The sequence below is a fragment of the Sciurus carolinensis genome, chromosome 4, assembly GCF_902686445.1.
Source record: "Sciurus carolinensis chromosome 4, mSciCar1.2, whole genome shotgun sequence".
Classification (NCBI taxonomy): domain Eukaryota; kingdom Metazoa; phylum Chordata; class Mammalia; order Rodentia; family Sciuridae; genus Sciurus; species Sciurus carolinensis.
The window spans coordinates 69,537,980-69,550,041 of record NC_062216.1 but is presented as its reverse complement, the minus strand read 5'-3'; the positions used below and the strand labels follow the sequence as shown (position 1 = coordinate 69,550,041).

The 12,062-nt window shown below is 47.7% G+C and overlaps 1 protein-coding gene across 2 annotated transcripts in view; it reads left to right on the top strand.

Moving 5' to 3' along the window:
• The window catches only part of Cracr2a (calcium release activated channel regulator 2A), a 131,670-nt gene that overhangs the window by 57,755 nt on the left and 61,853 nt on the right, over positions 1 to 12,062 (top strand). For both annotated transcript variants that reach the window (XM_047550077.1, XM_047550076.1), the window contains exons 4-6: positions 1,880 to 1,991; positions 3,062 to 3,245; positions 7,534 to 7,680. In XM_047550077.1, the coding sequence (XP_047406033.1) occupies positions 1,880 to 1,991; positions 3,062 to 3,245; positions 7,534 to 7,680 (443 nt within the window). The remainder of the gene's footprint in view (positions 1 to 1,879; positions 1,992 to 3,061; positions 3,246 to 7,533; positions 7,681 to 12,062) is intronic.

The following is a 12,062-nucleotide window of genomic DNA, read 5'->3' as shown; positions in this document are numbered from 1 at the left end:
CAAGATCTCCTATTTTCCATCAGATCCAGCAATCCCAGGCTGAGGATGGGGAGGGAAGAAGGCTTATCCCAAGGAAAAGACTGGAATCTGGCTTTGCTGGGAGCTCGGGTGATACCTTTTGTTTCAAGTGGAGCCCATAAACTTCCTGCTTGCAAAATTGACTCCCTCTTCACTGCATGTTCCCTTGCTATGGATTTTGAGACAGCTGGTTTATAGACTGTGCCAAGCCAAAGATGCTGTTGTATGCTAAGCAGATACGCTTCTAGGATCTTTGCGCACCCTCTCATTCTCCTTTCTGTTTTGAAAAACCCATTCATATTTAATTCATTTCTTCCAAACAGCTTTCACATCATTCTCTCTTCCCACTTTGTAATGCATCTTAGTCTCCCATTGTGAACATAGCTGCCAAACTAAACTTCATGGCTTATCAGCTAGGAGATTGGCATAGTATCTTGCCAAGTGTTCTTGCAAGCCATGTTATAGGCTTTCACACCTGCCGTTCTGTTGTATTGTTCAGATGAGTTCATGCCTTCCTTCCTACAAAGCCCTGTGTTCGTTGTCTTTAGTTGTCTGTCACTTCCAAGGGAGCATTTTGTGCAATTACTCCTTGGGTAACTGGGAGGAAGAAGGGTGGCTGGTAAGATGAGACATTATGAACTCCTGTCCTCATTTGGACACAGATTATTAGGATATGAGAGGACACTGGCTTCAACAATGCACATTAACCTTGACCTGGGGCCATTGCCCATTAGGCAGAAGGCCAGAGGGAAGCATCAACAGCTCAGACACTGCTCCTCAGGCCATCAGTGGGTCCCTGCCATTCCATCCCTGTGAAGACCTAGTCAGCCCAGGGGTCGTGTCCTCACACTACTATCTTGTCCTGTCCCCCTTTAAAGCACAAATATTTTAGGTGGTTGATACCTGAAGCCAAGGGCAGTTAATACCTTATCAGGAATTAGCAGTCAGCCAGGAGGGAGCAGGAGTGGAATGCAGATTAGAAGTGACAAGTGTGGGTCACTCAGAGGGAGGAGGGGGCTATCCATCCCCTCAGAGCTGAGGACCAAAGTATGTATCCATTGAAACTTACAAAAGCGGTGCTAGGGCCCTGGGACATGAGGGGCCTCCATCACGGAAGGCCTCTGCGAGTGAGTGGTCTGCACCTGCTCCCCTTGGGAGGCAGTGTGGCAAAGGGGCTTGTGTAGAGGAGGAAAGACCAGGGTGCAGAACCTAACTCTGCCATTCACTCACGCAGTGCCCCCATGGTCCAGAGGATTGTGCTCTCTGTCTTTGTCTCCCTCCCTACTTCCCTAGCTCCTTCCTCCCCTCCCTCCCCACTTCAGTTGAGTGCTTTCTCTGTGCCGAGTGTGTCTGTGCTTTATTTTCCTTAGCTCATTTAGCTTACACTACCATGTCATGTAAGTGTTTTCCTACAGACACTTGGTTCTGTTGCTGACATTAAGAGTGCCAGCTTTGGAGTCAGACCTGGATTTGACTCCTGGCTATATATCACTATGAGTCATGTGACCTTGGGACAGGTAATTTACCTTCCAACTTCATCTGTAAAACAGGGATAGTAATGTCTGCCTCAAAGAGTTGTTATGAGAATTCAATGCAGATAGATACATACTTACATGCATATTCAGGTATTTATTTATAAATTACTTACCATATTGTCCCATGCATTCATAGGTACCCAATCTGTGGCAGCTGTTCTCTACATGGGAGGAGGAAGATCTCGAAGCAGTCTGGATGCAGTGGCTATCTCCTGGCTTTTGTAGGACAGAGTCAAACTCTAGACTCTTTAGGCAGAAGGGCCTGCAGCCCTGGTCAGTCCCAGGACTGTCAGAGCATTAACCAGTGTGGTCTGGTTTGCTTTCAGAGGCTCTACAAGGAGCTGCCCCTTAGCCTGGAGGAACTGGAAGATGTGTTCGATGCCCTGGATGCTGATGGCAATGGCTTTCTGACCCCAGAGGAGTTCACCACTGGATTTAGTAAGTTCAGATGGGTGCTGGGAGCCCCAGGGCTATGAGTCAGCCTAAAGTTATATAAAGTGCACATCTGCAGACCATGCAGTACAAGTTTTCCTACCCTCATCTCAGGGGTGCAGAGTTTGAGGCTGCCAGGCTCTGGATCACTGGGGACCTCTTTCACATGCCCATCTCCACTGCTTACACCACTGCCCCCCAGTGCCCACCCAGTGTCCCTGCCCAGGCCCCTCCCACTCAGAATGGCAAGGGGAAGGAGGGAAGCTCTGGAGAAGGCTTGGCAAAAAAGGGAGCTGTGATGAGAGTCCCACACCACCTTATTCTGCCTTGATAAACAAAAAAGTTAAAAGAAAAAGAAGTGGGACTTTATGGATAATTTCAAAGTGGATTATTATCTGAGGATGGCTGAATCTTCTTGGTTGAGGAATACCAACTATCAGAGGAATTTCTAGAGCATTTGAATAGACCAGTCCTTCTCAAGATACCCAGCAGGAAGAAGAATCGAGATCCATGAATAAGAAAATGAATCCAGACATACCATCAGGTCAAATAAACCAACAGGCAAAATTTCTTATACATCCTCCTCCTAAAAGGGGTCATCTAATTTTCCTAGAAGTATCTGTTGCTTTTCCTGACCTTCAGAAGCTTCTAACTCACTTGGGAAGATAAGAGAGATTGCTGTAATAGCAGGCAGTGTGAGTGTGGAGAATAACACATACCTGTGAAGGGGAGGCGGGGTATGGAGATATCTGGACCTTGGGTCTGCAGGCTGCTGGAGGGCAATGGAGGGAAACAGACAGATGTGTTCTAAGCCAGGTTGCAGAGGATTGAGAAGCACAAAGGGACTCTTCCACCTGTCAGGCATCTGCCTTTCCCAGGGTCTAGCATCAGGCAGAATTTTATGGAAGCACAAAAGGCACAAAAGCTTGGACATTATGCCCACTGATCTTTGCTATCAGGGGTTTTCCCTTTTGCTTCTCTCAGATGAACTTCAAATGACTCCTGGCAACAGAGAAAACCAAGCTCTTCCTGGGTGAGGATTGTCTAATTGAGATCCTTGTGCCCTGCACCCCCAGGTCACTTCTTCTTCAGTCAGAATAATCCAAGTCAGGAGGAGGCAGGTGAACAGGTGGCTCGGCTCCAAGAGGAGAAGGTGTACCAGTCCAGAGGGGATGCGGATCCCAGAGACATAGACCAAGATGAGGAAGGCCAGTTCCAGATGCTGATGGACAAACTCGGAGCCCAAAACATTTTGGAAGAGTAAGTGATAATGGCGACTTGGGGAATGGAGCCCAGCCTAGAAGGAATTTATTCATCTGCTCCATGAATTAGTCATATTTGCCAAGCCTGCAGTGACGTGCCCATGGTTGACCAGTGAGGCTACTTACTTCCTACATCCTGCCCTTTGCCAGGCCTTATATGTCAGGACTGTCTCCACATTACACTATTTAAATTTGGCAAACATTCCTATATTCCTTCTCTCCTGCCCGTTCTATTTTTCCCTTCCTGCTATACGTTATCATCACAAACCTTGGGTCTGCCTCATCCTCCAATGATGGTGTCCACATCAGATGTCTGTGCCAGGCCTCAGGGTTCACAATGGCTCTTCTCTCATGCTTCCTGTTGCCATCAGCTCACCAATGTTCCCACCTCTAACCCTGGGCCTCCAGGTCTACAGTGCACCTCAGCCACTGGCTGGGTGTGTGCCTGGCAAAGGCCCCTCACATGGAGGCCTTTGTACGCTGTATCCCTGAGCAAATCAAACTTCATCAGGAAGACCAGGTGGGAAATTAACCAGTTTTGCCGACCCACCATCTGGATCATCATTAGTGCAACTGAAAAAAATTGGATATGTAGAACTTCAAATACCCTAATTTCTATTTTCTACAAAGTAATTTGGAATAAGGAAACACATGGAATTAAGCCCTGACATTTAAAGTAAAATAAGATAAAATAAAATAAGATAAAAATAAGATAAAAGTAAAAATAAGATAAAATAAGGTATGATATGATAAGATAAAATAATACAAGGTGGTGATGCAGCTGATAGAAACCAAACTGTGGGCCTGAAGATCATATAAACCTTAAGCTCCTTTCCCCATGGCCTTTATTCCTTCCATTTTTGGCTCCTAGGTCTGGGGTTGGGTGAGTTTCCTGCAGGATGGGAAAAGCCTAAAGATTAGAACTGGTTTTTCCTGAGCTTGGAAGGGAAAGGGACCATGGTAGAAAATAATAATGAGGGAGCAAGAGATAAGGGCCCTGCACATAATATGTAGGCCAAAGCTCTGTGAAATTTTTCATGAACAGTTTGGTAGACTGTGTTGGAGGTGGGAAAGGATGGCCAAGGTGTGTATCAGGTGGGAAGGGGACAGCCTAGGTCTAGGAGGGAGCCTCCCAAGAAGCCCTGGACAGGAAGTGAAACTTGACAGCAGCAGCTCTGCCGCAGGCGCAGAAGTGGCTGCTAGGGGCTGGGCCAGCAGAAGATGGAGGGGGCAGGTGGAGTGTCAAGGCGCAGGTAGTTGTGGGGGAAGCTCATTAGTCAGACATTTGATTCAGGTTCCCCTAGGAGCAGAGACCAGAGCACAGAGGCACAGCCAGGGACCCTGTGAAGCCTCCACCTGGAGGAGAGGAAGGAGAGGCGCTCTGGGTGAGCCAAGACACTGTCATGAAAGAAAAGGGCCTTCCCACCTGCTCTTCACTTCCAGGGCAGCTGCTTTCCTAGAGGGACTCTCAAGTCACAATTTACCCCATGTTACTCTGGGCACCTATGTCACAGGCCTGTGCAGAAGTGAGCTAAAACGAGATATTCCAGAGGAGAGAAGGCACTGGGGAGTTTCAAGCGTAGCCTGTGAATGTTGATGGTGACCAGCAATATCCATCCTCACTGAATTTGAGGGCAGTGTTGCAGCATGGGGGAAATGCTTGTGACCAGGAGACCCCAGGTGAGGAAGCAGAGGAGGCTGTGAAGACTTCAGAGGTATCCAAAGGTTTTGCTTATCATGGTTTGTGTGTTGTTCTGGAAGCAGAGAGATGGATTGGTTGTCCTCCCAGGACCCTTCTAGCCTGCAGGCCTGTATCCTGAGGGAAGCCTCAGTGTATCCAGAAGGCTGGCTATTGGGGCCCCAATTTTCCTTGGTGGTCTGACTGACCCAGTGATTTGGCCTCAAAAGTCAGAAGACGTGACCTTCTCCAGAAATCTGGGGGTAAGGTGATATGGCCATGACTAAGACTTTCAAAGAGCATTAGAAGAGTGTCCGGTGGGTCTGTGAATCTCATTTGTGTCTTTAGCCCAACTGGCTGCTCTCCCAGGCTCCAGTGGGAACCTAGAAGATGTGGACAGATGACCTAGGCTAGCAAGGTGGACCTTCATTTTATAATGCTTGTACTCCATGAGGGAGTCCTAGTCCATTTAGGCTGCTATTAATGAACAACCATAGACAGGTGCCTTTTAAATAACAGAAGTTGATTTCTCACAGTTCTGGAAGCTAAGGTGTTCAAGATCAAGGTGCCAACAGATTTGTTATCTGGTGAGATCAGTTTTCCCGGTTCATAGATAGCTGTCTTCTCCCTATGTCCTCCCATGGTGAAAAGAAATAAACTCAGGCATCTTTCATTAGGACACTAATCTAATTCATGGTGACTCTGTCTATGTGATCTAATCAACTCCACAAAACCCTACCTACTACTAACATCACCTTGGGGATTAGGGTGTCAACATATGAAATCAGGGGGCTCATAATCATTCATACCCAGGTAGAGAGCAGTCTGCCACAGGAATGGAAGGTCATCATGGTGTCTCTACATTTAGCCTGTACAATACTGAACACCCACTATATGGTCTGTGGGGATAAAGTGGAATTCTAGAAAGCAGAGAAGCTCCTTAGCTCCCCTCTTCTCGTCTTCTGGACTCCCTCATATCACCTGGTACAGAGCTCCGTTTGTAACAGATGATAAATATTTGTTGGGTGGATGAGTGGTTGGATGGATGGATGGATGGGTGCATGATGGGTGGATGGATGGATGGATAGATGGGTGGTCTTAGTGAGTAGGCAGATGTGGTGGAGATGGAAGCAAGAAAAAATGAAAGTGAAAGAGTACAAGATGGAAAGAGGAAGGGAGCAGAGAGGGAAGGAGAGAGGTGATGAGACACTAACCAGAGGTGGGCTCATTTCTCATGGGGCCCCTTCTCTGATGGGTGCCCCAAGAACACTGCTCACATGGCCCTATCAAAATATCACTTCTGAGAAAAGTTTCTAAAACAGTGCTTGTTACTTAGGCACAAAGGATTTTATTCTTTGTCCTGAGGGACATAGCCATAGCTGCCCTAGAATCATGCTGGTTTGGTAACTCAGTGGGGAGCAAATCAGATTTATGTTTGACTTACTTCAATCATTGGTCATAGATTTTTGAGTCCAGAGGGGGAGAGCAGGGTCCAGGAGTGCGGCTCCTCTCTTTGTCCTCCCCTTGATGATCAGTGTGGCCCAGTGTGTCTCTGCTGCTGTGCTGGGTGGGCACGTGCCCTGGCATGCCCATTTCTGGAGGATGTTTCTGGGCCTGTCGCTCTGTGTCTTGTCTCTCTGGCTGCCTCCATGTCTCCGGCCCCTCCACTTGTCTTCGCCCACAGTCTTCATACTTGCTCCTTCCCTTTCATTCACCTGCCAGTCACTCCCGTGCTATGGGGCCACAGTGGGGTGCTGCCTATTCTCTTCCCTTCCCCGCAGCGACAATTGCATTCTACCGTCCATCAGATGTCATGTCTTTACCTCTCAGCAGTGAGGACCATTCTTCCTGGGGGTGACAAGCTCTCTCCTTTCGCTTCCTAGTGCTTGTCATCACCTGCACTGGCTCCTGGCCACCAGACTTCTCCCTGGTATTCTGAGATGCCGTGAGTACATTGCTGTGTGTGCTCACACCTCTTGCCCGCTGTGGCAGACAGAGAATGGAAGCAGCAGAGCAAGGTGGGAAAGGAGGCCATCACAGGAGTGACCTCAGCTCCTCACCTATGACAGTGCTCGTAGCACACTGCACCTCTCTCTTCGTCTGTTTCCTCATTTGTAAATGTGATAACGGCAGCATCTGCTTCTCAGACTTACTGTGAGATACAGCATACAGCATACAGCAAACACTCAATAAATGTTAGCTACTATCATTTGTTTACTTTTAATTGGTGCATTATAGTTATATGTAAAATTGGAATGCATTGTGATATAATCATACTTATGCGTATGATTATTCCCCAGTTTTTTTTACTGTTTTGTTTTGTTTAATTTTGGTACCAGAGATTGAACCCAGGAATGCTTAACCACTGAGCCACATCCCCAGCCCTTCTAAAGTTTTATTTCGAGACAGGGTCTTGCTAAGTTGTTGAGACTGGCTTTGAGATTGTGATCCTCCTGCCTCAGCCTCTGGAGCCGCTGCCTTACTGTCATTTTTATGACGATGGTGGTGATGTCGTTTCTGGCTGTCCACTCCCTATCTGGGAACCACTGCATTTCCCACAGAGCCTCATTTCCTGACTCCCACCATAATGTCCCTCCTTCTTTTGCAGTGAAGGCGACATCAAGCAACTCTGGCTGCAACTGAAGAAGGACGAACCTCATCTACTGTCCAACTTTGAAGATTTTCTAACCAGAATTGTCTCCCAACTCCAAGAAGCCCACAAGGAGAAGAATGAACTGGAGTGCGCCCTAAAAAAGTGGGTACCCAGTCTCAACTGCTTTCTGTGCTTGTGTGTGGAAACCAGAAACATGAAGAGCACTTTCAGTCTTCCATTTTCCTTGAAGCCTCGTGTGATGCCTCCCTATCACCATCTGGGTGGGGTGGGGTGGCTGTCATAGCATATCTATTTTTAAGCCCTGGGTCACATTTACTTAGCACTCACCATACACTGGGTGCTATCCTGAATACTTTATATGTGCTCTGAGTCCCACGACCTTTGAGCTAGAGACCATCTCCTGGTATCCACATTTTGCAGATGAGGACGTGCAGCTTCTAAGCGATAGAGCCCAGGCCAGCATTCTGGGCCTCTTCCAGCTCTGGCTTGGCCCTCACCCTGCAGAGGCAGCATGTCCATATGGTGGTCTAATGAATTTGCCTCTCCTGACTTCTCCCCTGTCCTCCACTGCTCTTTGCCTCCACAGCTTTCCAGGAGACAGGGTCAGGCCCCTGAAGGAAGTGCTGCAGGACTGGACCAGCACAGTCAGGTGCACCACAAGACCAGGGACCAGAGCCACAGGCACAGGTCCCTCATGTGTGGTCACGGACCCTGTGCTTACTCAATCACTCAGGGTGTTGAACGCAGTGAACTTACATTTGTGAAGCTTGGGATTGAATGGGGTGTAACTAAGGGTGGTTTGTAACCCTGAAGGGGAAGCTAAGACCCAGGGCTGGGTTTGGGCAGAGCTTGGATGTATACCAACAGGACAGCACCACCCTGTGCCTCTGCCACATACTCCTGCCCTGCTTCAGGGTTTGCTTGTATACTATGGGGATGCTCCACAAGTCTGCAGCTATGTGAATCCACAGCCCCCCTGCCCTCTGTGCAGATGCCTCCCTGCAAAGTGTGCTCCTGTATGGAGGGATTTCAGGATCTGTGCTACAATAGTCCTAAAGGAAGCACACCCAATCCAAAAAGAAGAGATCACCGAGACTTGCTTGTCAATCCTCATCTACACATCACCCTGAGCCCTAGGTCCTTTTCGTTCTGTGCCTTCCCCACACCAATTCTCAAATTACTCACTGGGATAGATACAAATCTGGGGGAAAAGAACCTGTAGGAGTCTACATTCTGGGGAAGTTGAGGCCAAGTAGTGCTGGAGGATACACAGTGGCTGGAGGACTGTTAAGAGAGTCCTGGGAAGAGGTGACCAAGACTCGGAGAAGGAAAGGTTTGAGGGGGACGCACATATATAACTTTTACATCATTATGCCATGGAATCAGATAGACCTGAGTGTGAATCTTGTTTCCGCCACTTACTAGCTGTGCAATTTAGACCAAGTTACTTAACCTCTCTGATTCTCAATTTCCTTATCTGTAAGATAGGGATGTTCAGAGTTGTGAGCATTAAGTGTGATCACATGTGTGGGTATTTGGAACAGCACTTGTGTACAAGTAATTGATGAATGTCAGAAGAATAATTTTTGTCTTAAATTAGTATCTTTGTTAGTCTTAAAGGGTTTGTCTGCCTGAGGCAGGGAGTTTGGGCTTGATATAATCAGAGATGAAGTTTAAAGATGCTTTGTCCTTCTAGACAACAAGGTGTTGATGCTGGCTACTCGAAGTGTAGTACTCAAGGTGTAGACCAGCAGCACTGTCATCACCTAGAAGTACCTTAGGAATGCACAGCATCTTGGGCCTCACCCCAGCCACACAGATCTGCACTGTAACAGGATATCCAGGGGCTTTGGGGGTAGATTTGAGACATGGGACGCGGGGAGTCAGATCTGAATCAGGTACCGCAGAGCAACCAGCTAGCTCTGTGATCTTGCTCAAGTCTCTTGGCCTCTCTGAGCCTTGGTTTCCCCATCTGTAAGGTGAGGGGGTTGGATCAGTGTCTGCCCCACCTCACCCCACTCCCTCTGACCTGGAGGAGCTACTGCAGAGTCAGGCAGCCCCTCCCAGAGGGGGGTACTCCTTTGTCTCCTAAAGAGAGTTATTGAGTCTGAATTGGTGGGCAGTTACCCAGCTCACAGCCTAGAATCTGTTCTGCAGACCTCCTCTGCTGGCCTGCTCTCCTGCAGAGAGAGACAAATGCCACTAACACACTGGAGAACCTCTTAGCCCTGACATCCATCTTAAAGTAGCCTCTCTAAGTGCTTTGGCCCTAATTTAGTAATTGCTTTAAAAGTTCTTGAGATGAAAGTCAAGGCCACTCTTGGCTGCGTGTGCAAAACCATCTCAGCCAAGGCTTCCAGCCCCTCCATGCCCATCCTCAGCGGATATCCTTGCCAGCTACCCCTGCCTGAGTTCAGCTGACCAAGGCCAACTTCTGACCAGGGAGCTCTGGCAGGATGGGGGGACTCGCTGAGGTATCTGATAGCCTCATTCTGCAGGTAGTAGTGAGCAAACCACTGACCTAGGAAGGAGGAGGACCTGGAGTTCTTCCTGAACCTCCTGCTGTGTGACCTCGGGCAACACACTTTACCTATCTGTTCATAAGTTTCCTTGTTGGCAACATGGGTGAAAGATTGGTATTTTTCAGACTCTTTGAGATGGTGACTCACCAGAAGAAATGCATTTTACCTTGCAATCCCCATACATTCATGTAGGTGTAGCGAAACCAGAGTTTTATGGAAGGGTACTCACCCTTATTACTTGTGACACTGAGATTTTTATATTAGAGTCTTCTTTATTCAAGTAATGAAAAAAACAAGGTTGGTCACAAATTGCTGGTAGACCAGACTATCTATAAAGTGCCAGATGATCTGTATATAACATTCTGCTGGCTGCTTGCAGCTAGAAAGCCAGTACTCTGGAGATGAGTGTTGGTGGGAAGGAGATCCGTTTTATTCAAAGGCCAGCATCTTGAACAGTGGGGAGTTATTGCCTCAGAGTCCCTTCTTAGGGAATTCAGGGGTCACCAAGGGCTTTCATAAGGAAGGGAAGCAGGATCTGGGACAAAGGCAGGAAGGCTTCCTGCTGCCCAGGGTCCTGATCATCAAGGGTTTGTGTCTGGTTTTTTCCCCCCCACCTGACCAGAACATTGCAAAAGACCTTCACTTCCTGGGGCTAGTTACAAACATATTGCATTTCTGAAAGCTAAACATCACAGCAATTTATATGTTTTGTGTTAGTTAATGCACAGAATTAAAGAATCAGGAGGAGTGTTCCCCATTCTGGTGTTATCTGAAGGCCCCAGCTGCTCTGGGTTCTGTACATCTGGAAGAAAGATTGTTTAGCAGTTGACATCTCAGACATTCAGGTGGCTTTTCTTTAGAGTTTAGCATGCCAAGCAAAGGGAAGGGAAACAACTCCCAAAGGAGCAGCCACTGTTACAAGCAGTCAAATAAGAAACCAGGGCATCTCAATGGGGTATAAAATATTTAAATGGGATTCTTTGCAAATAACCCAGGGTTAGGGTAAGTGATTCCGAGACATCTTTTAGAAAGTGAGTTTGATGGTTTGGGCTGGTTTGGGGAAGAGGCAAGTCCAGGCCTTAGAGAAGGAAGTGGGAAGAAGTGCTGGGAAAGACCCAATTCAGAACGGAGTCTGGAGGAGTCCCGGCAGCAGCCATCCCGGTAGCAGCCATCCCGGTAGCTGGCAGAATGTCTCCCAGGCTCTGCCACAGTCTAACCTTTGCCTTTTGGCATAGGTATGACATTTTAACTCCATCTGGAAAATGTCATAAACAATGGAGATGACTGTAAGTCATAGCTGCTATGTGTCCCTTCCAGGGCTGGGGTCAGAGGGGAATGCAATTTGATTCACATGTAATCAGACCCTAGCATTTAACAAGCACTTACACTGTGCCAGGCTCTGAGTTAGGCAAATAGATCCCAGAGTCCTTATCCTTGAGGAGTTCATGATCGCACTGACCAGGCAGAGCTTATACCAAATTCTGCACAAAGCTGAGCAGGAAGTTCCCTTTGCCCTTGGCAATGATAGTCTCCTCTGCCTCTCCTTCTGCAAACCACACACATTGTTTCTTCTTCTCATGGGGCACAGAGAAAATGAGACTGACCTCTGAGGGAGCCTGGCCTTACCCAAGTTAGGCAGGATGTACACTCCTTGGCCCCAGATCCCCAGGCTGGGCCATCACCCTCAGGGGTACAGTGTTGCCTCAATGAGTGACAAAGGTCCACCCAGCTTCCTCCTCACAGTCACTCCCAGGTCCCAGGCAGGGAGGGAGATGCTATTGGGATAGATGTGTTAAGACTCCAGTGGGTTCTAATGCTTCCATTAGAAGAACCAGATAAAGGCACAGATATGACAGAAACAAACTCTTTTTAAAAAAAATTTGTTCTAATTAGATATACATGACAGTAGAATGCACTTTGACACATCATACATAAATGGAGTATAACTTCTCATTCTTCCTTGTGGTTGTACATGATGTGGAATCACACTGGTCTTGTGAT